General features: G+C 42.7%; 1 protein-coding gene across 1 annotated transcript in view; it reads right to left on the reverse strand.

Annotated features, from left to right (window-relative positions):
* Positions 1 to 1,546: 1,546 nt before the first annotated feature.
* Positions 1,547 to 27,658, reverse strand: part of LOC142283823 (protein FAM180A-like) — a 30,931-nt gene continuing 4,819 nt past the window's right edge. Inside the window, exons 2-3 of the mRNA XM_075333163.1 lie at positions 8,459 to 8,559; positions 1,547 to 4,826 (exon numbers count right to left, since the gene is read on the reverse strand). Of these exons, the coding sequence (XP_075189278.1) occupies positions 4,479 to 4,826; positions 8,459 to 8,559 (449 nt within the window). The 3' untranslated portion in view covers positions 1,547 to 4,478. The remainder of the gene's footprint in view (positions 4,827 to 8,458; positions 8,560 to 27,658) is intronic.

A 27,658-nucleotide genomic window follows, 5' to 3' on the forward strand; every position in this document is an offset into this window, starting at 1 on the left:
AGAGGTCTCACCCGAGGTCTCATACTCCAGAGGTTTGATATTCTAGAGATCTCACCAGAGGTCTCATATTCCAGAGGTCTCACCCGAGGTCTTATACTCCAGAGGTCTCATATTCCAGAGGTCTCACCTCTGGAACCCAAATCTATCCGAAGAATGTGGGTCCACTGACACCAGATGAACCCCAATGATTTACAATAGTCCTGCTTGTGTGAACGTGTCCTAACATGACAGAATTCGAGCTTTAGTTATAATTAGACAGGGGTGTAGATAGGGATGGAGGGGCCAGATAGCAATGCTTAGGCTATGTGCGCACGCTGCGTTTTATTCTGACCACAACACAAAGATGCAGCGTTTTTGGCCCCCAAAAAATCCACAAAAACGCATTAAAAAAAGCATGTGTTTTGTGCGTTTTAATGCCTTTTTTGATGCATTTTGATGCGTTTTTTTAGCTGTGTTTTTCTCCATTACATTCAATGGGTGACAAACGAAGGGAAAAACGCAAAAAGACTTGATATGTTGCATCTTTGTGATAACCACAAAAATGCAGCAAAAAAAACAACTAACGCGCGGACAGCAAAAATTAAATCTCATAGACTTTGCTGGGGAATGAAATTCATGCAGTTTTGAGACCAAAACTGCACCCGTAAAACGCGCAAAAACATGGCATAAAATACAGCTTGTGCACGTCGCCTTAAAGGGATTGTCCACTATTTTTATATAACAGAAGAGGATAATGCATTAAATAAAAAATGTTTTCTAGAGAATATGTTCATGTTTACAACTTTAGATTTTCTACTGCAAGGAGGAAGATTTATTAAAACTGTCTCCATTGTCCATAGCAACCAATGCAGGTTTACTTTTGCTTTCATTTCTCATAGCAACCAATCACAGAACAGGTTTCATTTTATCTTGATATCTCATAGCAACCAATCACAGGATAGGTTTCATTTTACCTTCATATCTCATAGAAACCAATCACAGTGAAGGTTTTATTTTACTTTGATTTCACATAGCATCCTATCACAGTGCAGGTTTCTCTTTATCATTTCCCACAGCAACCAATCACAGCACAGGTTTGATTTTACCTTCATGTCCCATAGTAACCAATCACAGCACAGGTCTTCATATTTCATAGTAACCAATCACAGCACAGGTTTCATTTTACCTTCATATCCTATACCAACCAATCACAGCACAGGTATCATTTTACCTGAGCTGCGATTTGTTGCTATGGACAACAGATTGTAAAAAATGAGGCCTAGTGTGTTTAATTGCAGCCATTCCCCACCAGGGGGCGCTCTTCATCTACTTATTATTATAATATCGTCCTATAACATTTAATAAGGAGGAAATAAACGGCCATTGGTGTAAAATGAACCCGAAACTTCCTCCTGACACCCCTTGTGTTGGATTTCACAGTGTCACAATACAATGTTCCCCTATATATATATGACCACATGGTGAACGCTCTCCGCTATACTACTACCTGTGGACGGTTTGCTTAGAAAGCCTTAGATCATAAGAAAAGATGGCGGCAACAGCTGTAAACATTTTATTAAAGGAATAAAACAATGCAGAAAATGGCCGAGGGCCACACAGGACGTCTGTGCTGTACTGGTCCATATTGAGGAACACACGGATTTAAGAGATCCAGTAGATCCAGTCTGCTTTTCCAAACTTGTAGCCTCGACACAGTGCATTGAAAAAGTATTCATACCCCGTGAATTTTTCCATATTTTTTCACATTACACTCACAAACTTAGTTGCATTTATTTTATTACGATTTTATGTGATATAATAATAACAACACAGAGTACAAGTATTTGTGAAATGTAAAGAAAATTATAAAAGGGTTTATATGTTAAAAATTGAAATCTGAAAATTGTGACGTGCATTAGTATTCAGCCCCCTGAGTGAATACTTTATAGGAACACCTTGTGCTGCGATTACTGCTGCAAGTCTTTTGGGGGACGTCTCTGTTATTTTTGCCCCTTCTTTGCACACTGAGATTGGATGTAGACATCTGTGATCAGTAATTTTCCCGTCTTGTCACAGATTCACAGTGGATTTCAGTCTGGACTGTGACTGGACCGTTCACACACATGAATTCTTAATTGATCTAAACCCTCCATTGTAGCTCTGGCCGGATGTTTAGGGTCGTTGTCCTGCTGAAAGATGAACCTACGCCCCAATCTCAAGTCCTTTGCAGCCTCTAACAGGTTTTCTTCCAGGATTGCTCTGTATTTAGCGCCATCCATCTTCCCATCACATCTAACCAGTTTCCCTGCCCCTGCTGAAGAAAAGCCTCCCCACAGCAGGATACTGCCTCCACCATGTGTGACGGTGGGAATGGTGTTTTCAGGGTGATGTGCAGTGTAAGCTTTCTGCCACACATAACTCTAGGAATTTAGCCCAAAAAGTTCTTCTTCCACATGCTCGTTGTGTCCCCTGCATTTTTTTTTTCAAACTGTTGGCAAACGCAACTTCTTACACTTTCAAAAATGTCTTTCGTGTTTCCAATCTTCTATAAAGACCCGATTTGTGGAGTATACGATTATTAATTCTCTTGTGGACAGATTCTCCCCCCTGATCTGTGATCTCTGGCTCCTCCAGTAACCATGGTCCTCTCGCCTGCTTCTCTCATTAGTACTCTCCTTCTTGGGATGTCAGTTTTGGTGGTCAGCCATGTCTTGGTAGGATTGTAGTTGTGCCTTACTCCTTCCATTTTTGGATGAGTGATTGAACAGTGCCTGTGAGACATTCAAAGCTTGGGCAATTTTTGTAACCTAACCCTGCGTTACTCTTCCCACTTTATCCCTGACCTGTCTGGTGTGCTCCTTGGCTTTCATGATGCTGTTTTCTCCCTGATGTCCTCACACAAACCTCTGAGGCCTTCATAGAACAAGAGATTACACACAGGGGGATTCAATTTACTAATTAGATGATGAAAGCAATTGGTCAGACAGGATTTTATTTAGGGGTATCAGACGATAGGAGGCAGAATACAAATGTACGTCACAATTTTCAGATTTATATTTTCAAAATAATAAGAAACCAATGTGTAATTTCCTTTATACTTCACAAATACTTTCTACTCAGTGTTGGTATAGTACATAAAATCCAATAAAATACTTTTAAGTTTGTGGCTGTAATGTAAAAAAATGTGGAAAAGTTCACTTAATAGCAATACCTTTCATTGCACAGTATACTGTATATGGTAGATGATATATTCCAATAAAAGGAAAGGTTGATCTTTGATTATGTATTATATTCCAGAGCTGCACTCACTACTCTGCTGGTGCAGTCACTGTGTACATACATTACATTACTGATCCTGTACTGATCCTGAGTTACATCCCCTACTATACTCCAGAGCTGCACTCACTATTCTGCTGGTGGAGTCACTGTGTACATACATTACATTTCTGATCCTGAGCTACCTCCTGTATTATACTCCAGAGCTGCACTCACTATTCTGCTGGTAAAGTCACTGTGTACATACATTACAATACTAATCCTGAGCTACATCCACTATTATACTCCAGAGCTTCACTCACTATTCTGCTGGTGCACTCACTGTGTACATACATTACTGATCATATACTGATCCTGAGTTAAATCCTTTATTATACTTCAGAGCTGCACTCACTATTCTGCTGGTGCAGTCACTGTGTACATACATTACATTACTGCTCCTGAGTTACCTCCTGTATTATACTCCAGAGCTGCACTCACTATTCTGCTGGTGTAGTCACTGGGTACATACATTACATTACTGATCCTGAGTTACCTCCTGTATTATACTCCAGAGCTGTACTCATTATTCTGCTGTTGCAGTCACTGTGTACATACATTACATTACTGATCCTGAGTTACCTCTTGTATTAAACTCCAGAGCTGCACTCACTATTCTGCTGGTGTAGTCACTGGGTACATACATTACATTACTGATCCTGAGTTACCTCCTGTATTATACTCCAGAGCTGTACTCATTATTCTGCTGTTGCAGTCACTGTGCATATACATTACATTACTGCTCCTGAGTTACCTCCTGTATTAAACTCCAGAGCTGCACTCACTATTGTTGTTTTTGTAAACTAGTCATCAGGACTGTACAATATCAGACGTAAAAATGACACTACGCTGACTGAAAATCCCCATAACAGGGAGTAGGTGGCCCTTCACATTCTGGGCCGTACTAGTACAGGGCAGGCAGGGCTCGGGCTCAGCAGTGGCCGGGATCAGAGCTAACTTTAATCCAGGCCGTGTAATCCCTGTAAATTATTTTTTCACGTGGTCCTGGTGGTTCAGGGGTTTGTCATGTCTGTGACCGTGGATAGCACCATTTAGAAACTTCTCCTCTGCCGTCTGAGGATCTATCTGCATTGCATTAAGCACAATAAATAATATTTTCTGATATACTGGAGGGCGTATGACAACATGCAGGGCTTTGTGGGGGGCAGTGAGACCCCCCCAATTTAGCGTTCACTCCCCCTATTATAGGGAAACATCAAGTCTCTCCTCAGGGCTACGAAGAGCTTGGTGAGGGACTGCATCCAGAACTTCTGCTGGTTGCTGTTGTCTGTCTGCGATGTCTTCAGTGTCCCGTAGGCCATGGTCAGGAGTGTCCTCTCAAAGTCCTCCCTCTTTAGGGGTCCGGGAAGCTGAGATAATTTATCTCCCAATCTGAGGATCTCGGATATCGACTTCGGGATCACATCATTGCACACAACGTCAAAGGTGGAGGCCTTCCTAAGAGAGGACAGCTCCGGGTCCCGGAGAGTCAGACGGTCGTCCTGGTCAATGCGGACTCCAGTAGATAAGAACTAGAAGAAGAAGGAGGATAGGAGTTACTTTATTCCTTTTTAATATTTATCTATCTATTATATATTTTTTTCGCTCGAACAGATGCACTACGGCTTATTTTCAGAGGATGTATTATATTTTCCCATGAACAAAAAAAATCAACAATTATTCAAAACTAATCACATTATCATATTCTAGAGCATCATCATTACCTGCCGCTGTACCCTGCACTCCTAGCCAGACCCTATATAGGTTCCTCACCTGTCGCCGAGCAGGAACCTGAAGCCCTGATAACTCCCTACTATAGTTCTGGCTAGTGAGTGGGAAGGTAAGGTTTACTAGACCCACAGCTGCACTAATACAACACATGGGTAGGTGAGACAAACTGGGAAAAACAACGAAAATGGAGAAGATACAACTTCAGGACGAATCCACAGCAGCTCTTCCACCAAGGCGGCCAGAATACAAATGGTTCTGTGTAATCAGCAAAGATTGCTGGGAAACCTTGCTACTTAAACACAAAGGGGCATGGCTACAAAGCAGCTGCAGCTGATCTGCACTGCTGGGAAGCTGCTGGCAGCAATACTGACATTAACTGTTAGAGAACCAAGAGAAATTAAACAACATATACAGTGGGGAAAAAAAGTATTTAGTCAGCCACCAATTGTGCAAGTTCTCCCACTTAAAAAGATGAGGTCGGCCTGTAATTGACATCATAGGTGACCACAACTATGAGAGACAAAATGAGAAAACAAAGCCATAAAAAAAACCTTGTCTGATTTGGCAAGATTTTTTTTGCAAATTATGGTGGAAAATAAGTATTTAGTCGCCTAAAAACATGCAAGATTTCTGTCTCTCACAGACCTGTAACTTCTTCTTTAAGAGACTCCTCTGTCCTCCACTCATTACCTGTAGTAATGGCTCCTGTTTGAACTTGTTATAACAGACACCTGTCCACAACCTCAAACAGTCACACTCCAAACTCCACTATGGTGAAGACCAAAGAGCTGTTGAAGGACACCAGAAACAAAATTGTAGCCCTGCACCAGGCTGGGGAGACTGGATCTGCAATAGGCAAGCAGCTTGGTGTGATGAAATCAACTGTGGGAGCAATAAGAAAATGGAAGACATACAAGACCACTGATAGTCTCACTCGATCTGGAGCTCCACGCAAGATCTCACCTCGTGGGGTCAACATGATCACAAGAACGGTGAGCAAAAATCCCAGAACCGCACGGGGGACCTAGTGAATGACCTGTATAGAGCTGGGACCACCGTAACAAAGGCTATCATCAGTAACACACTACACCGCCAGGGGCTCAGATCCTGCAGTGCCAGACGTGTTCGTTAAGCCAGTACATGTCCGGGCCCATCTGAAGTTTGCAATAGAGCATTTGGATTATCCAGAAGAGTATTGGGAGAATGTCATATGGTCTGATGAAACCAAAGTAGAACTGTTTGATAGAATCACAACTTGTCGTGTTTGGAGGAGACAGAATGCTGAGTTACGTCCAAAGAATACCATACCTACTGTGAAGCATGGGGGTAGCAACATCATGCTTTGGGGCTGTTTCTCTGCAAAGGGACCAGGACGACTGATCCGTGTACATGAAAGAATGAATGGGACCATGTATCGTGAGATTTTGAGTGCAAACCTCCTTCCATCAGCAGGGGCATTGAAGATGAAACGTGGCTGCGTCTTTCAGCAAGATAATGATCCCAAGCACACCGCCAGGGCAATGAAGGAGTGACTTCATAAGAAGCATATGAAGGTCCTGGAGTGGCCTAGCCAGTCTCCAGACCTGAACCCGGTAGAATACCTTGGAGGGAGTTGAAAGTCCGTGTTGCCCAGCCACAGTCCCTAAACATCACTGATCTAGAGGAGATCTACATGGAGGAATGGGCCAACATACCACCAACAGTGTGTGCCAATTTTGTGAAGACAGAAAACATTTTACCTCTGTCATTGCCAACAAAGGATATATAATGAAATATTGAGATGAACTTTTGTTATTGACCAAATACTTATTTTCCAGCATAATTTGCAAAAAGAATCTTCCCAAATCAGACGCGGTGATTTTCTGGATTTGTTTTCTCATTTAGTCTCTCATAGTTGTGGTCACCTATGATGTCAATTACAGGCAAATCTCATCTTTATAAGTGGGAGAACTTGCACAATTGGTGGCTGACTACTTTTTTTCCCCCACTGTATATGTTGTTTCATTTCTCTTGGTTCTCTAACAGTTAATGTCAGTTTTGCTGCCAGCAGCTTCCCAGCAGTGTAGGTCAGCTGCAGCTGCTTTGTAGCCATGCCCCTTTGTGTTTAAGTAGCAAGGTTTCCCAGCAATCTTTGCTGATTATACAAAACCATTTGTATTCTGGCCGCCTTGGTGGAAGGAGCTGCTGTGGATTCCTCCTGAAGTTGTATCTTATCCATTTTGGTTGTTTTCTCCCAGTTTGTCTTACTGTCTAGTAAACCTTAAGGCCCCGTCACACACAGAGATAAATCTTTGGCAGATCTGTGGTTGCAGTGAGATCATGGACATATTGTTCCATTTGTACACAGCCTCAAACCTGGCACTGATTGTCCACAATTTCACTGCAACCACAGATCTGCCGCAGATTTATCTCTGTGTGTGACAGGGCCTTTACCTTCCTACTCACTAGCCAAGACTATAGTAGGGAGTTTTCAGGACTTCAGGTTCCTGCTTGGTGACATGTGAATCTGGCTAGGAGTGCAGGGTACAGCGGCAAGTAATGTTGATGTTCCAGAATGTGATAATGTGATTGATTTGAATACATGTTGATTTTTTTGTTCGTGGGAAAATATAAGACATCCTCTGACAAAAAGCCCTAGCGCCTCATCTTCATAAGTGGGAGAACGAGCTCAACTGGGGGCTGACTAAATACTTTTTTCCCCACTGTAAATGTAGAGTCCAAAATGGAAATGAGGGATCACAACCGTAGTCTCCAAAAATAGAGAGACAACTGTGACATTACCACACCCCAAAAAATTAGAGTTGGCAAGTGAATGGGCTCTCACATACAGATCTGCACTGCTGTCAGGTCCCTTGCGTTCTACAGTGATTGGCTCCCCCTGGTGGCTGGAAGCAGTATCACTCACACGTAGGGATACTGGTACCCCATCTGTGTGTTAGAGCTGCAGTGCAATGTATCTGGAATGGCGAGGGACCTGACAGCGACGCAGATCTCTGTGTGAGAGCCCATCCACCATCAGCACTTGCCAACTGTAATTGTTTGTGGTCTATCTACATTGCCACGATAAAAGTGGTTGTCCTTTTTTTACTTAAAAGGAACCTATGATGTCCCCAAACGCTAACAACCTGCAGATATGGGGTTTATTACCAGATTATAGTGCTGGGGGTATTCCTTGGTACATTACTTGGCTTGGTTGACAAACATGGCCAGTTATGCACTGTGCTCTCATGTGACTACACAGTAAGACAGCTTTACTCATCAGGTGTCTGGGAAAGCTGAGTGGGCGCTGTACTACATACGGAGAGGTATATAAAGTATACCGCCACATCTCCTCACTGAGCCCCATCCGCCCGCGCTCCCCCAGCAATGCTTATAATGAGACCTTCCCTGTCATCAGCCCATGCTGGAAAGAATCTATAGATTTTCCACTGACCTCATAGAGCAGCTCCACCTCCGGCAGCGACATCTGAAAAACGGGGTCCAGGAGCTCAGCCGAGGAACGACGCACACGATGGGCGGATGGAAAAAACACGGCTGAGGGCACAAAAGAACAGGGTATACAGTGAATGGATTGTTCCTGGTGCTTATGCCCAGGTTATACCGGCTGGACATATATAATTATATACAGGAGATACCCAGGTTATACCAGCTGTACATATATAATTATATACAGGAGATACCCAGGTTATACCATCTGTACATATATAATTATATACAGGAGATACCCAGGTTATACCAGCTGTACATATATAATTATATACAGGAGATGCCCAGGTTATACCAGCTGTACATATATAATTATATACAGGAGATGCCCAGGTTATACCAGCTGTACATATATAATTATATACAGGAGATGCCCGGGTTATACCAGCTGTACATATATAATTATATACAGGAGATGCCCGGGTTATACCAGCTGTACATATATAATTATATACAGGAGATGCCCGGGTTATACCGGCTGTACATATATAATTATATACAGGAGATGCCCAGGTTATACCAGCTGTACATATATAATTATATACAGGAGATGCCCAGGTTATACCAGCTGTACATATATAATTATATACAGGAGATGCCCAGGTTATACCAGCTGTACATATATAATTATATACAGGAGATGCCCAGGTTATACCAGCTGTACATATATAATTATATACAGGAGATACCCAGGTTATACCAGCTGTACATATATAATTATATACAGGAGATGCCCAGGTTATACCAGCTGTACATATATAATTATATACAGGAGATACCCAGGTTATACCAGCTGTACATATATAATTATATACAGGAGATACCCAGGTTATACCAGCTGTACATATATAATTATATACAGGAGATGCCCAGGTTATACCAGCTGTACATATATAATTATATACAGGAGATGCCCAGGTTATACCAGCTGTACATATATAATTATATACAGGAGATGCCCGGGTTATAACAGCTGTACATATATAATTATATACAGGAGATGCCCAGGTTATACCAGGTGTACATATATAATTATATACAGGAGATACCCAGGTTATACCAGCTGTACATATATAATTATATACAGGAGATGCCCAGGTTATACCAGCTGTACATATATAATTATATACAGGAGATACCCAGGTTATACCAGCTGTACATATATAATTATATACAGGAGATACCCAGGTTATACCAGCTGTACATATATAATTATATACAGGAGATGCCCAGGTTATACCAGCTGTACATATATAATTATATACAAGAGATGCCCAGGTTATACCAGCTGTACATATATAATTATATACAGGAGATACCCAGGTTATACCAGCTGTACATATATAATTATATACAGGAGATGCCCAGGTTATACCAGCTGTACATATATAATTATATACAGGAGATGCCCAGGTGATACCAGCTGTACATATATAATTATATACAGGAGATACCCAGGTTATACCGGCTGTACATATATAATTATATACAGGAGATGCCCAGGTTACACCAGCTGTACATATATAATTATATACAGGAGATGCCCAGGTTATACCTGCTGTACATATATAATTATAAACAGGAGATGCCCAGGTTATACCAGCTGTACATATATATTATATACCGGAGATACCCAGGTTATACCAGCTGTACATATATAATTATATACAGGAGATGCCCAGGTTATACCAGCTGTACATATATAATTATATACAGGAGATACCCAGGTTATACCAGCTGTACATATATAATTATATACAGGAGATACCCAGGTTATACCAGCTGTACATATATAATTATATACAGGAGATACCCAGGTTATACCAGCTGTACATATATAATTATATACAGGAGATACCCAGGTTATACCAGCTGTACATATATAATTATATACAGGAGATACCCAGGTTATACCAGCTGTACATATATAATTATATACAGGAGATGCCCAGGTTATACCAGCTGTACATATATAATTATATACAGGAGATACCCAGGTTATACCAGCTGTACATATATAATTATATACAGGAGATGCCCAGGTTATACCAGCTGTACATATATAATTATATACAGGAGATACCCAGGTTATACCAGCTGTACATATATAATTATATACAGGAGATACCCAGGTTATACCAGCTGTACATATATAATTATATACAGGAGATGCCCAGGTTATACCAGCTGTACATATATAATTATATACAGGAGATGTCCAGGTTATACTAGCTGTACATATATAATTATATACAGGAGATACCCAGGTTATACCAGCTGTACATATATAATTATATACAGGAGATGCCCAGGTTATACCAGCTGTACATATATAATTATATACAGGAGATGCCCAGGTTATACCGGATGTACATATATAATTATATACAGGGGATGCCCAGGTTATAGCAGCTGTACATATATAATTATATACAGGAGATGCCCAGGTTATACTGGCTGTACATATATAATTATATACAGGAGATGTCCAGGTTATACCAGCTGTACATATATAATTATATACAGGAGATGCCCAGGTTATACCAGCTGTACATATATAATTATATACAGGAGATGTCCAGGTTATACTAGCTGTACATATATAATTATATACAGGAGATACCCAGGTTATACCAGCTGTACATATATAATTATATACAGGAGATGCCCAGGTTATACCAGCTGTACATATATAATTATATACAGGAGATGCCCAGGTTATACCGGATGTACATATATAATTATATACAGGGGATGCCCAGGTTATAGCAGCTGTACATATATAATTATATACAGGAGATGCCCAGGTTATACCGGCTGTACATATATAATTATATACAGGAGATGTCCAGGTTATACCAGCTGTGCATATATAATTATATACAGGAGATGCCCGGGTTATACCAGCTGTACATATATAATTATATACAGGAGATACCCAGGTTATATCAGCTGTACATATATAATTATATACAGGAGATGCCCAGGTTATACCAGCTGTACATATATAATTATATACAGGAGATGCCCAGGTTATACCGGATGTACATATATAATTATATACAGGGGATGCCCAGGTTATAGCAGCTGTACATATATAATTATATACAGGAGATGCCCAGGTTATACCGGCTGTACATATATAATTATATACAGGAGATGTCCAGGTTATAGCAGCTGTACATATATAATTATATACAGGAGATACCCAGGTTATACCAGCTGTACATATATAATTATATACAGGAGATGCCCAGGTTATACCAGCTGTACATATATAATTATATACAGGAGATACCCAGGTTATACCAGCTGTACATATATAATTATATACAGGAGATGTCCTGGTTATACCGGCTGTACATATATAATTATATACAGGAGATGCCCAGGTTATACCAGCTGTACATATATAATTATATACAGGAGATGCCAAGGTTATACCAGCTATACATATATAATTATATACAGGAGATGTCCAGGTTATACCAGCTGTACATATATAATTATATACAGGAGATGCCCAGGTTATACCAGCTGTACATATATAATTATATACAGGAGATGCCCAGGTTATACCAGCTGTACATATATAATTATATACAGGAGATGTCCAGGTTATTCCAGCTGTACATATATAATTATATACAGGAGATGCCCAGGTTATACCAGCTGTACATATATAATTATATACAGGAGATGTCCAGGTTATACCAGCTGTACATATATAATTATATACAGGAGATGCCCAGGTTATACCGGCTGTACATATATAATTATATACAGGAGATACCCAGGTTATACCAGCTGTACATATATAATTATATACAGGAGATACCCAGGTTATACCAGCTGTACATATATAATTATATACAGGGGATGTCCAGGTTATACCGGCTGTACATATATAATTATATACAGGAGATGTCCAGGTTATACCCGCTGTACATATATAATTATATACAGGAGATGCCCAGGTTATACCAGCTGTACATATATAATTATATACAGGAGATGCCCGGGTTATACCAGCTGTACATATATAATTATATACAGGAGATGTCCAGGTTATTCCAGCTGTACATATATAATTATATACAGGAGATGCCCAGGTTATACCAGCTGTACATATATAATTATATACAGGAGATGTCCAGGTTATACCAGCTGTACATATATAATTATATACAGGAGATGCCCAGGTTATACCGGCTGTACATATATAATTATATACAGGAGATACCCAGGTTATACCAGCTGTACATATATAATTATATACAGGAGATGTCCAGGTTATACCAGCTGTACATATATAATTATATACAGGAGATGTCCAGGTTATTCCAGCTGTACATATATAATTATATACAGGAGATGCCCAGGTTATACCAGCTGTACATATATAATTATATACAGGAGATGTCCAGGTTATACCAGCTGTACATATATAATTATATACAGGAGATGCCCAGGTTATACCGGCTGTACATATATAATTATATACAGGAGATACCCAGGTTATACCAGCTGTACATATATAATTATATACAGGAGATGTCCAGGTTATACCAGCTGTACATATATAATTATATACAGGAGATGCCCAGGTTATACCGGCTGTACATATATAATTATATACAGGAGATACCCAGGTTATACCAGCTGTACATATATAATTATATACAGGAGATGCCCAGGTTATACCAGCTGTACATATATAATTATATACAGGAGATGTCCAGGTTATACCAGCTGTACATATATAATTATATACAGGAGATGCCCAGGTTATACCGGCTGTACATATATAATTATATACAGGAGATACCCAGGTTATACCAGCTGTACATATATAATTATATACAGGAGATGCCCAGGTTATACCGGCTGTACATATATAATTATATACAGGAGATACCCAGGTTATACCAGCTGTACATATATAATTATATACAGGAGATACCCAGGTTATACCAGCATGCCTCATATCACTATATACAAGAAGATTCATTTTATAACCATAGTGTGGAGTTATATAAATATCACAGCCTGGCTCCATATACGTGTGTCCTGGCGAGGGTCTTGGAATGTGCTGGGTTGGAGCAGGCGGTGTCAGTGCTGTGTGTTTTGGCTTAGTCTGTGTATATTGGACACATTAGACTTGCGTGTATATAAACTGTATAGTGGCGTGTACAGTGTGCAGAGTGCTGCGGACGTGCGGGGCGTTCCACTGCACCAGCACTGACAGTGCTACTGGGAGAAATGTGAAAAATAGATTTATAATTAGTCATAACTAACTGTAGTAGCCGACATGGCCCGGGATAGAAACCAAGAGTCTCTCTTCTACTTTCCCTCTCTGTCTGTCTCTGTGTGTATCTCTTTGTCTGTCTTTCTCTGTCAATCTCTCCCTATCCCTGTCTCTATCTATCTCTCTGTCTGTATCTTTGTCTGTCTCTGTTTCCCTCTCTTTCTGTCTCTCTTTATCTCTCTGTCTGTGTCTCTCTCTGTCTCCCTCTCGGTTTCCCTCCATGTATCTCTGTCTTTCTCATTGTCTCTCTGTATGTCTCTCTCTGCCTCTCTCTGTGTCTCCCTCTCGGTTTCCCTCCATGTATCTCTGTCTTTCTCATTGTCTCTCTGTATGTCTCTCTCTGCCTCTCTCTGTGTCTGTTTCCCTCTCTCTCTGCCTCTCTATGTCTCTGTCTCTCTCTCTTTCTCATTGTCTCTCTCTCTCTCTCTGTCTGTCTCTGTCTATCTCTCTCTCTCTGTCTGTCTCTCTGTCTCTCTCTCTGCCTGCCACTCTGTCTGTCTCTCTCTCTGCCTGCCACTCTGTCTGTCTCTCTGTCTCTCTCTGCCTGCCACTCTGTCTCTCTCTCTCTGTCTCTCTCTCTGCCTGACACTCTGTCTCTCTCTCTCTGTCTCTCTCTCTGCCTGCCACTCTGTCTGTCTCTCTCTGTCTCTCTCTCTGCCTGCCACTCTGTCTGTCTCTCTCTGTCTCTCTCTCTGCCTGCCACTCTGTCTGTCTCTCTCTGTCTCTCTCTCTGCCTGACACTCTGTCTGTCTCTCTCTGTCTCTCTCTCTGCCTGCCACTCTGTCTGTCTCTCTCTCTCTGCCTGACACTCTGTCTCTCTCTCTCTGTCTCTCTCTCTGCCTGCCACTCTGTCTGTCTCTCTCTGTCTCTCTCTCTGCCTGACACTCTGTCTCTCTCTCTCTCTGTCTCTCTCTCTGCCTGCCACTCTGTCTGTCTCTCTCTGCCTGCCACTCTGTCTGTCTCTCTGTCTCTCTCTCTGCCTGACACTCTGTCTCTCTCTCTCTGTCTCTCTCTCTGCCTGCCACTCTGTCTGTCTCTCTCTGCCTGACACTCTGTCTGTCTCTCTATGTCTCCCTCTATCTCTCTGACTGTCTCTCTCTGACTGTCTCTCTCTGTCTGTCTGTCTCTGTCTGTCTGTATCTCTGTCTCTCTGTCTGTCTCCTATTAATGACCTGTAGCTTGCAGCTCCATTGACTTTAATGTAAGCAGGTTTTTTGGCTAATAACTGTAAAGCACGGGGTTAAATTTCCCCCACAAAACATCAAAACATAGTCTATGATGTTCCCTGAGTCAGATGAACCGGCTGTGCAAAATCTCATGATTGTATACGATGGTGTGGATTCCTTTAACAAAGATACACACACACATACACACACACACACACACACATATACACACACACACACACACATATACACACACACATATACGTACATACACATATACATACATATACACATGCACTCACACATATACATACATACACACACGTATACATATATATATATATATAAATACACATAAACATATATGCATACATACACACACACACATATACATATAAACACATACACACACACATATTGTACATACACACACATACATACATATACACATACACTCACACATATACATACATACATACATACACACATATACATACATATACACACACATATTACACATACACACACATACATACATATACACACACACATATTACACATACACACACATACATACATATACACATACACTCACACATATACATACACACATACATACACACACATATACATACATACACATATATACATACACACACACACACATATTTTACATACACACACACACATACATACATATACACATACACTCACACATATACATACACACATACACAAACATATACATACATACACATATATACATACACACATACACACACACACACATATTTTACATACACACACATACACACACACACACACTCGGCTTTATATATAAGATGATAATTGAGAATTTACCTTCCCGCTATTCTGCTCATTTTCTGTAAGGGACAAAGCAATATAATATATAAATATTCTAATTATATGTATTGTCCCATCTCATCCTGTGAATCAGCCAACCATGACCCTGATCAGCGGCGATCACAAAGAGAGGCTGCAGACTACTATCGATGTTCCCAACAGTGGCCACTGATGGAGAAATGTGGTATTACACTGTGCGCATAGCAGATCATATGATCCATATTTCATGGAAGACTGTCTTTGCAGCTGTTCTCTTCTTTGGCCTATAGGGGGCAGTCTTGAACAGAGGTCCCCTTTATGATTTCATTAGTGGCCACTTTACTCTAAAAAGTTGCCGATTCACTAACCTATAAATGGCAATCCTAAAATTACTACTAGAGTCCATAAAAAGCAGTTGTGTTTGAGCTTTGGGCAAACGTCACGTTTCCATACCTCACCCGGAGAGCAGTGACTGGTGCCAGCGTGTTATAAATACATTCACGGATTCTGGCAGCGCCCTCGGGTACTACCACGTCCTGAAAGAAGCCGGTCAGTGTGTTACTGGGTGGAGATGCAGCTAAATGGGGTCATTGTGCGCTCCTTGCCAGGGGTCTCCCTGCACAAGCCTATGGAAAACTTCAGCTGTCCTGTTATTAACCCCTGTTTGCCCAGACCTTGTGAATGCTGCACGTCCCTCCGCCATCTCACACATCGTCAGAGATGTACTTTTCTGTGTTCATTTCAGGTCATTGCCTTCAGTTTGTCCGGCCAGATTCCCAGTTTGGAGTTACTCAGGTATCCAACACCTTCACCCAGTAAGCAGGATGATGTCAGCACTATGCGGTCCCCTCCTATAATGGGCATCATACAGAACACTAGGGGGCGCAGTTACAAAAATTCAATAAATTAGCCTATATCTTCATACCACCCTGTGAGTAAAGGGTACAGTTATGGGGGTGCCCTCAGCCCCACAGATGCTCAAATCTTGTCATTTGGAGCCCATGGAGTTTGCTGCCCTCTGTTCCATCCACCTGTCAACATGTGGTGGGTTCTTGGCCTCCTGGCTGATGTGCTGAGTGGTCTCCTCTTCCTGCTTCATTTTTTAATCCTTCTTTTTATCCTATGCCAGTGTACCCATCAAGTCCCTTGCTCAGCAGTGGGGTCAATGGGGACGTCTTGCTGCCCATACCATAAAGAAGGCTTTGGGGCACCTGAAACTGTGTCCACATCAGATAAAAAACAGGGGTAGGAAGAGGAGGGCAGTGAGGCATCACCAGGGGACACTGGGTGCTTTCCAAAGTACTTTTGGGGTCCTAGTCAAAATTGTGACCACTGTAATCCCAATAGTTACTCCACTGGGTAAGGTGCAACACTGAATCAAGGTAAGTTGCCCTTTCAGAGACTGTTGCCTCCTCAGGGTAAAGCAAGTTATTAGATGACACCCCAGTACATCAAGACCACCTTCAGCAGCCAAAAAGTACCTCTTACATATTTTTAATAGGAGGTTTACCCTCCTTACAACCTACCCTAGCCTCTATAACCCAAAGAATGGAGTGCCACAAAGCAATATAATGTTATAGGAGTTATACAGATTGTGCATTTTTCTTTAAATCCTGTATCCTTTGGGTACCGCCATGGGCACATAAACCACTCAATCTTTTGAATAAGTGAATGCTTCTCCTGCTGAAGATCTTGGGACTGACTTTGTCACAGTTTCATGATACCTTGTAGCAAACGTTCAGTACAGGAGACTGATTTGTTCTGCAGACTTGTCCAAACTGGACCTTTGGGTACTGCCATGGGTACATAAACCACCCAATCTTTTGAATAAATGAATGTTCCCCCTGCTGTAGATCTTGGAGATGATATTGCTATTCTTTTACAGTTTCAAGATACTTTGTAGCAAACTATCAGTACAGGAGACTGATTTGTGCTGCCGATTTGTCCAAACTAGACATTTGGGTACCGCCATGGGCACATAAACCACCCAATCTTTTGAATAAATGAATGCTCCCTCAACTGAAGTTCTTGGGACTGGCTTACTGTGAGAAGCATTACTAGTGCAAAGAGTTTCAACCTTTGGGTTTAGCTATTACTTGGCAGCAAGTGAAGGTCTTGAAAATTATGAGACATTGGAATACACGATATATATGAAAGTTGCAGAACTTTACATATGCAATGATCCAGCCTTCTCCATGTCTGATCACTACCTTCGTCATATTACAGGGGTTATGCATTATTTAGTGCTGACCTCCGCCCTCCCCCATTATAAGGGCCTTTGATGCGGCTCTGTATTTAATACTCTGCTGCTTAGATCTTCTTGAATGTTGCTCCTGATAATCAATGCCACATGTTGATCAAAGGACCAGCATTTCTCGATATATTCTCCTGTTTCTTAGGATTAAGCATATCTAAGAGGAAATCAGTCTGACTTTCTGATTCTCCTAAATACCACATCAATGAATAATCTGTTTTATAGCATTTTTACTGCATTCATTTACACTATATGGATAATATAATTCTGCTTGCATGCATTCACCACTAGGGGGAGCTCACTACACATGGGTTTATACAGCCGACATTGAATTCTGTATGCAGTGAGCTCCCTCTAGTGGCGACTGTAACCCCTATTTTAATGTGTTAGTAAAGAGTATAATTCTAAGGCTCTTTCTGATGAGCAGCCCCACAGCACTGGCCAGGGGCGTAACGATCGAGGTCGCAGAGATTGCGACTGCAACCGGACGAGCTGGGTTAGGGGCCTGGCACCCGTCCTGCAGAAAAGCAGCCGGCTCCTCTCTGTGAGAGAGGAGCTGCGCTGTGCAGTGGCAGACCACGCAGCCGCTATGGGGCCCATGAATCAGGGGGGCCCGATGTCAGCAGCGGCATCGGGCCCCCCTTGTCCGTCATCGCACAAAGTAATGATGAAGGATGGAACGGAACGCTCTGCTCCATCCTTCATCATTCTCCCCTGTGCCAGTCGACGTCTCAGTGCAGCAGAGCGCGGTAACGTCACTACTTCGTGGCTGCTGTGCTGAGACATGCAGAGTGCAGGACGGGAGGAGGCTCTGACCAAAGCAGCGGAGGGTTGAGGAGAGGTGAGGACTTGTTTATTTTTATTTTTTTAATTAGTAAGTACACGGTGACCAACGGTATGGGGGCTGCATAATACAATTTGAAGGACACCATATACATGGACTATGGGGGTGCATTATAGTACATGGAGGCCTATGGGTGTGCATTAAACATTATGTATGCTGCATAATAGAACATGAAGGACACCTTATAATGGGGAGCATTATAATACATGGACGACTATGGGATGCATTATAATATATGGAGGATTATGGGGGTCCAGTTCAATATATGGAGGACTATGGAATGCAGTATAATATATGGAGGACTATGGGAGGTGCATTATAATATGTGGATGACTATGTAGCTGCATTCTAATATATGACGGGTTATGTGGGACCCTTTATACTATATGGAAGGCTATGTGGGGGCCATTATAGTTTTTGGAGAGCTATATATGAGGGGGGACAAAGATACAAGCATGAGATGGGAAAGTTTTGTGCTGAGGGAAAGAGGCTCTGTCCCTCAGCACCCAGCTTTCCCATGCTCTGCTATACAGCTTTCCCTCAGCACACAGCTTTCCCATGCTCTGATATACATGCAGCTTTCCCATGCTCTGCTGTACATCTTTCCCTCAGCACCCAGCTTTCCCATGCTCTGATATACATTTTTCCCCTCAGCACACAGCTTTCCCATGATCTGATATACATCTTTCCCTCAGGACGCAGCTTTCCAATAATCTGATATACATTTTTCCCCTTAGCACACAGCTTTCCCATGATCTGATATACATCTTTCCCTCAGCACGCAGCTTTCCCATGCTCTTATATGCATCTTTCCCTCAGCACCCAGCTTTCCCATGCTCTTATATGCATCTTTCCCTCAGCACCCAGCTTTCCCATGCTCTGATATACATTTTTCCCCTCAGCACACAGCTTTCCCATGATCTGATATACATCTTTCCCTCAGCACGCAGCTTTCCAATGATCTGATATACATTTTTCCCCTCAGCACACAGCTTTCCCATGATCTGATATACATCTTTCCCTCAGCACGCAGCTTTCCAATGATCTGATATACATCTTTCCCTCAGCACGCAGCTTTCCCATGCTCTTATATGCATCTTTCCCTCAGCACCCAGCTTTCCCATGCTCTTATATGCATCTTTCCCTCAGCACCCAGCTTTCCCATGCTCTTATATGCATCTTTCCCTCAGCACACAGCTTTCCCATGCTCCGCTGTACATCTTTCCCTTCCACACGCAGCTTTCCCATGCTCTGCTATACATCTTCTCTCAGCACCCAGCTTTCCCATGCTCTGATATCATGGGAAAGCTTGGTGCTGAGGGAAAAACGTATACCAGAGCATGGGGAAGGTGTGCGCGGAGGACAAGATGGCTATGAGAACATAGGAAAGCTGGGTGCTGATAGAAAGATGGATTTCAGATCATGTGAAACATGGGTGCTAAGGGAAAGAGACAAGTGTCTGAGTGTTGGTGTACGGTTGGTGGGGGGGGGACATAGGTCCAAACTGTGCACCAGGGCTCATCAAACTCTATTTACGTCACTGGCGCTAGCCCTATAGGAGTCACACCTCTCACTCTCTGCACCATAGGTTGTTTCCGGGCATGCTGGGAGTTGTAGTTTTGTAATCGCTGTAAAATGCTAATGTACGATTACACTACAGTAGTTATTGGCCCATTTATGGTCCATCCGGCAGATCTACGATGCCAAACAGGCAACAATTTAACCCCTTGCATGTTGGTCTGGTGGACACATGTGCCCGGCATATGGACTGACAGGGTCCACAGTCCTCATGGCTCATTACATAAATCTGCCATCACGCGGAGCCTTTGATCAGGAGACTTCACATGTTTGTAGGGAACACGATCCATATGGACACCTGCAGCGGTGTTATCCTACGCACCAGGAATGGAGTCACGTGACATCTGCAATTTAATGGGTCTTTCTACAGGTTGTTGTGACCAGCGGAAATAATCATAACTCTGACGTTCGGATCATATCCGTGGCCACATCTGTATACAGCACATGTGGTATACACACATCAAAAACATATGCATTTCCTTGTGATATAATATATGTCCTCTATGGCGGTGGTGTAAAATTAGGGTCTGCCAAGATATTAATTGTAAACGGACCCAACAGTCTGGGTGGCCTATAGATCACCATGTGCAGGGTCCGGTGGTGGTTCTCAAAGTTGAGGGAATATTGGTGACATCAAATGAACCCATGTCTAAAGTATATAAACTGGGATGTGTGGTCCAGGTAAACTCATAGGTCATTGGGTGGAATATCTTCTCTGGCTTTGGTATCACGACTCGAGAACATCAAGTTCTAGTCACTCTCTCAAGTTGGCCTCAAGTTCCTTAAAGGATCACAGGGTTCTTACTATAACATCTCTCTTAGGCCTAGGCTCAAAACGGCTACCTTGGACACACTTGGCATGAGCCACTCCATTTGACAGAATCCAGAGAAGCCCTGATACCCTTTAACCCCTATACAAGGATCTGGATTTACAACGGGGTCCAGTGGATTGCTACCTATGGATGGGCAGCCAACCAGAGGCAGGAATGGTAACCAAGCAGAGTCAAAGCCAAGAGGTAACGTAAAGGACAAAATCAAGATCCGTAAGAAGAGTAGTCAAAGAGCTGGGTCAAAATCAAGAGGGAAGCACAACAAAATCAGACTTATCCAGAGGAACACAAGTAGGCTGGTAGCTTAAGTAGATTGAAGCCAACAGCTGACATCTTCAGCTGGACAGCACACACACCCATTCTGTACTGGAAAGTATTGCCCATCCCAGCCACACTAATCTTGATGTAATCTTAGCCACTCTAATCTTGATTGTCTAAGTGGATGGACAGAGCCTATGTGGCGCCCTGGACAAGCCAGGTCATCACAGGTACTGCAACAACACACCCCACACCCTGGCTAGGCACACCGAAGTCAAACACAAATCCTTGTTGCCTCCCTCCAGGGGCTGATGTCCACACCAGGGGGTGTGCCAGGTGGTTGGCCCCACCCACCGAGGAGTTCACAGTCCTGGAGGGGGGAAAAGGAGTCAGTTGAGATGAGTTTTGGAGTTAGAGAAGTGAAGTGGTAGAGGAGCAGCCTGACTGTGTCCGGGTGTGTGGCCCGGGCACATACAGCAAGGTTGGCAGATGGTGGTGACCGTCTGCAGGAGAGGCTGATTGGAGCTAACCATAAGGACCGGGGACGGGCGGTGGCCCGACGGTACCGGATCGGGGAGTGAAGAGAAGCCAGCACCATTCGGCAGGGCCTACGGACCCCGACCAGGCTAAGAGTCGCCGTAAAACTGGTCAAATCCGTTAGCGAAGGGAACCTCCGGGGTTTCCCAGCAGTCAAGACCTGATTGAAGACAACAGCTCACACCGTGAAGGGAAACACAGTCACCGCCAAGGCTACAGTTCCCAGGGCCAGAGCCTGCGGGCAAAAGGGGCTCCCTCAGCATCCATCCAAGCTGGGGAGCGGGTTACCGGTGGGAAGCCATTGGAACCGTAAACACAACACAGGTGCAGGCAAAGGCAGTCACCATCAACCTACCGGGAGGAGAAACACCGCAGCCGTCTGTGGGACCCATCCATCCAGCCGTTTGTTTTACTGGAGACTTTGCATTATTCATTGGCTAAGTGAGTACCACCGTGCCGTGCGGCACAGGGCTGCCTCCACGACCCTGCACCTCACCAGGCTCCGTAACCCGCTTGTCATCCCTAACCCTCACCGGGGCCCCGGGACAACAAACCCCCTACCCACGGAGGGGAGAATCAACATCCAAGCTGCTCCCTGTCATCGCTCCCGGGATCCCCGTCCAGAGCAGCGGTGGTGTCACAACCTCACCACAACCGTGGGTGGCGTCACGGACAATGTCCCCAAACTACACCACACCCTTTCACTCACGGGCGAGGAACGCCGCTCGAGTCCCCGGGATCCAGCCCACCGCTCGAGCTACCACCGAGCAGCAGCAGCCGGACCCGAGCCGTGGGTGAGCGCAGCGTCCCCTCCTCCGCCCGCGACACCTACATTGTCTAGAGCTTCTGGTTCTAATATCTCCTCTATCACCAGCACCACCTACAGAGTGAATATGGTGACGCCTAAGAACAGAAGTACATGTTGCAGGACGAGGTTCTAGTGGAAAGGTGACATTTCCCTTCATCATCTAGAGGTTCTTTAATAAGGCGAGAAGGTCCCACTATTCTTTTCTTCTTATAGGCTAAAAGATGACACCACGTTTTTGTTCTCCAAGACTTGAGAGCTAGAGCTCATTGCTCTTCTCTTCTTGAAGGCTCAAGGATCACACTACACTTTCCTTCTCACTTCCATCTCAAGGATAGTAAACTTAATTAAATCTCAAGTCTCACACTACACTTTGCTTTTTCTTTTCAAAACTCGAAGGGTCAAATCATCCTACAGTTAGGTCCAGAAATATTTGGACAGTGACACAAGTTTTGTTATTTTAGCTGTTTACAAAAACATGTTCAGAAATACAATTCTATATATAATATGGGCTGAAAGTGCACACTCCCAGCTGCAATATGAGAGTTTTCACATCCAAATCGGAGAAAGGGTTTAGGAATCATAGCTCTGTAATGCATAGCCTCCTCTTTTTCAAGGGACCAAAAGTAATTGGACAAGGGACTCTAAGGGCTGCAATTAACTCTGAAGGCGTCTCCCTCATTAACCTGTAATCAATGAAGTAGTTAAAAGGTCTGGGGTTGATTACAGGTGTGTGGTTTTGCATTTGGAAGCTGTTGCTGTGACCAGACAACATGCGGTCTAAGGAACTCTCAATTGAGGTGAAGCAGAACATCCTGAGGCTGAAAAAAAAGAAAAAATCCATCAGAGAGATAGCAGACATGCTTGGAGTAGCAAAATCAACAGTCGGGTACATTCTGAGAAAAAAAGGAATTGACTGGTGAGCTTGGGAACTCAAAAAGGCCTGGGCATCCACGGATGACAACAGTGGTGGATGATCGCCGCATACTTTCTTTGGTGAAGAAGAACCCGTTCACAACATCAACTGAAGTCCAGAACACTCTCAGTGAAGTAGGTGTATCTGTCTCTAAGTCAACAGTAAAGAGAAGACTCCATGAAAGTAAATACAAAGGGTTCACATCTAGATGCAAACCATTCATCAATTCCAAAAATAGACAGGCCAGAGTTACATTTGCTGAAAAACACCTCATGAAGCCAGCTCAGTTCTGGAAAAGTATTCTATGGACAGATGAGACAAAGATCAACCTGTACCAGAATGATGGGAAGAAAAAAGTTTGGAGAAGAAAGGGAACGGCACATGATCCAAGGCACACCACATCCTCTGTAAAACATGGTGGAGGCAACGTGATGGCATGGGCATGCATGGCTTTCAATGGCACTGGGTCACTTGTGTTTATTGATGACATAACAGCAGACAAGAGTAGCCGGATGAATTCTGAAGTGTACCGGGATATACTTTCAGCCCAGATTCAGCCAAATGCCGCAAAGTTGATCGGACGGCGCTTCATAGTACAGATGGACAATGACCCCAAGCGTACAGCCAAAGCTATCCAGGAGTTCATGAGTGCAAAAAAGTGGAACATTCTGCAATGGCCAAGTCAATCACCAGATCTTAACCCAATTGAGCATGCATTTCACTTGCTCAAATCCAGACTTAAGACGGAAAGACCCACAAACAAGCAAGACCTGAAGGCTGCGGCTGTAAAGGCCTGGCAAAGCATTAAGAAGGAGGAAACCCAGCGTTTGGTGATGTCCATGGGTTCCAGACTTAAGACAGTGATTGCCTCCAAAGGATTCGCAACAAAATATTGAAAATAAAAATATTTTGTTTGGGTTTGGTTTATTTGTCCAATTACTTTTGACCTCCTAAAATGTGGAGTGTTTGTAAAGAAATGTGACAATTCCTACAATTTCTATCAGATATTTTTGTTCAAACCTTCAAATTAAACGTTACAATCTGCACTTGAATTCTGTTGTAGAGGTTTCATTTCAAATCCAATGTGGTGGCATGCAGAGCCCAACTCGCCAAAATTGTGTCACTGTCCAAAGATTTCTGGACCTAACTGTATATGTTTACATTTTGAAGACTGCACTTTTCTTTCTTTTCTTCAAGGTTTTAGAGTTAAATTACTTTTATCTCCTTCGAAGTTTAAGGGCCTTAAAGCTCTTGTTTAAAGCTCTTCTTTAATGCTCAAGGTCAAATCATTCTTCTTTAAGGCTTGGGTATCACACCACTCTTCTTCAAAACTCTAGGGTCACACTAGTCTTCTTGAAGGCTCAATGGTGACAAACTGTTCTTCAAGATTCGAGTTCCAAACTTTAAAGGCTCAGTCTTCCTCAAGGCTTGAGGGTCATACCACTCTTCTTCCATGTTTGAGGGTTATACCATTCTTTTTCAAGGCACTAGGGTCACACCACTCTTCTTTAAGGTTTGAGCTCCACAACATTCTTCTTCAAGGCTTGAGAGCCCCATCACTCTTCTTTCCAGATTCAAGGGTTACACCATTCTTCTTCAAGGCAGTAAGGTCACATCACTCTTCTTCCAGACTCGAGAGTTAAACTGCTCTTATTCAAGGTTCAAAGGTCACACCACTCTTTTTCAAGACTTGAGTGTCATGCTACTGTTCTCACAGCTTGAGGATCACACAGCTCTTTTTCAAGCCTTGAAGATCACACCACTCTTTTTCAAGACATGAAGGTCATACTGCTCTTTAAGATTGTGGGTCACAATGTTTATCTTGCAGGTTTGGTAGTCACACTACTCTTCTTCAAAATTCAAACATCATATCAATCTTCTTCAAGGCTTGAGGGTCACGCCACTCTTTAAGGTTCATGAGTCACACCACTTTCTTCAAGGTCCGAGGTTCACACCACCATTTTTCAAGACTTGAGTGTCATGTAACTTTTTCAAGGCTCGAGGATCACAGTGCATTTCTTGAAGGCTCGAGGGTCACACCACTCTACTTCAAGATATGATTGCCACACTTCATCTTCAAAGTTGGGGAGTCACATCACTCTTCTTCAAAGCTCAAGGGTCACACCACTTTTCTTGAAAGGTCGAGTCACATCATTGTTCTTCAAGGCTTTAGGGTCACACAACTCTTCTTCAAGACATGAGGGTCATATTGTTGATCTTCAAAGTTTGAGAGTCACACTACTCTTCTTCAAAGCTAAAGGGTCACACCACTCTTCTTTAAGGTTCAAGGGTTACATCACTTTTCTTCAAGGGTAGAGAGTCACACCACTCTTCTTCAAGGCTTGAGGGTCACATTGCATTGGTTCAAGGGTTGAGGGTCACACCACTCTTCTTCAAAGTTTATGGGTGACACCACTCTTCTTCAAAGCTGAAGGGTCAAATCACTGTTCTTCAAGGTTTGAGTTGAGGGTCACAACACTCTTCTTCAAGACTTGAGAGTCACACTGTCCATCTTCAGTTTGGGAGCCATGCCACTCTTCTTCAAAGCTCAAGGATCATGTCACTCTTCTTCAAGGTTCAAGGATCACATCACTTTTCTTCCAAGGTTTGAGGGTCACACCACTCTTTCAATGTTTGAGAGTCACACCACTCTTCAGGATTCAAGGGTAACACAACTCTTCTTTAACTTTCAAGTGTTACACCACTCTTCTTCCAGGCTTGATGGTCACACTGCTCTTCTTCTAGGGTTGAAGGTCACAACAATTTTCTTCAAGGTTCTATGACCACACTATTCTTCTTCAAGACTCAAGAGGCACACCACTCTATTTCAGGGCTATGTAATATATGTAAGTCCTTGATGGTCTTTTTTTGTTTTGATCCCAGTTATGGTCCATCAAGTTCAATCTTTGGAGACTGGTGAAAAACTTTTCCATGGATTTGATGACTGGAATTGAAAAAGTTATATATATTTGTAGAAATGTAAATATGGTTAGGAGCCCAGTTCGAGCCCAAATGTTGCCTAAACCAGCAAAAAAAATAAAAAATGAAAAAAAACCCCTCCCATTAACCCCCCCAGTAGGAATGTCCTCGAATGACTTCTGCATCTCAAGCCCAAGCCCGTGACAACAAACGTCTTGTAAACATTCCTGATGTTCCGGGACGTCTCCCCGTACTGGTACTTATACAAAAACACAATTTCGAAAGTCAAAGAAGGAAAAACACGATTGTTGGAAGACACTGCAGATAAACTCTGGATTGCAGAGAAAGTTTTAAAACCAATTTAGAGCTGGAAAATCTCTGGCAGCGAAATCTTACGAGACCTTATTATGTTCTTCAAGACTTCTCATCACATCTTGTTCTCGGCAGCGCCAGTACTTATTGTGCTCATTTACATGGTCGAATTTAGGATTGATCTGATCGTACCTGGAGTCAGGGGGTGGATTTAGATATGTGGATGGTTAGGTTACGGGTACTGTAAGTGTACGGTATAAACTTTATATACTGCCTCCTACTTTCTGCTCCTGATCATTACACTCAGGATAGCAAGGGAAAGGAGGCTCCTATATTGTCCCTTTTGCTAAGGGTCCCTATGCTATCCTTAACCTCCGGATTACCCCTAATGGTAGAGATGCTGGAATGTCGTGCCTTGCTATTCTCCTGACCAAAACTAAACTGTTCCGACTTTCAGGGAAGGAAGGGGAAGGAGTGTGATGGCAATACAGATAAAGACTGACAGGGAAAAGCAAAAACTCAGACACACTGCACACTCATAGGAACAAACAGTAAGAGACTAAGGAGAAAAGCAAGA

Source organism: Anomaloglossus baeobatrachus, unplaced genomic scaffold (assembly GCF_048569485.1).
Source record: "Anomaloglossus baeobatrachus isolate aAnoBae1 unplaced genomic scaffold, aAnoBae1.hap1 Scaffold_551, whole genome shotgun sequence".
Taxonomy (NCBI): domain Eukaryota; kingdom Metazoa; phylum Chordata; class Amphibia; order Anura; family Aromobatidae; genus Anomaloglossus; species Anomaloglossus baeobatrachus.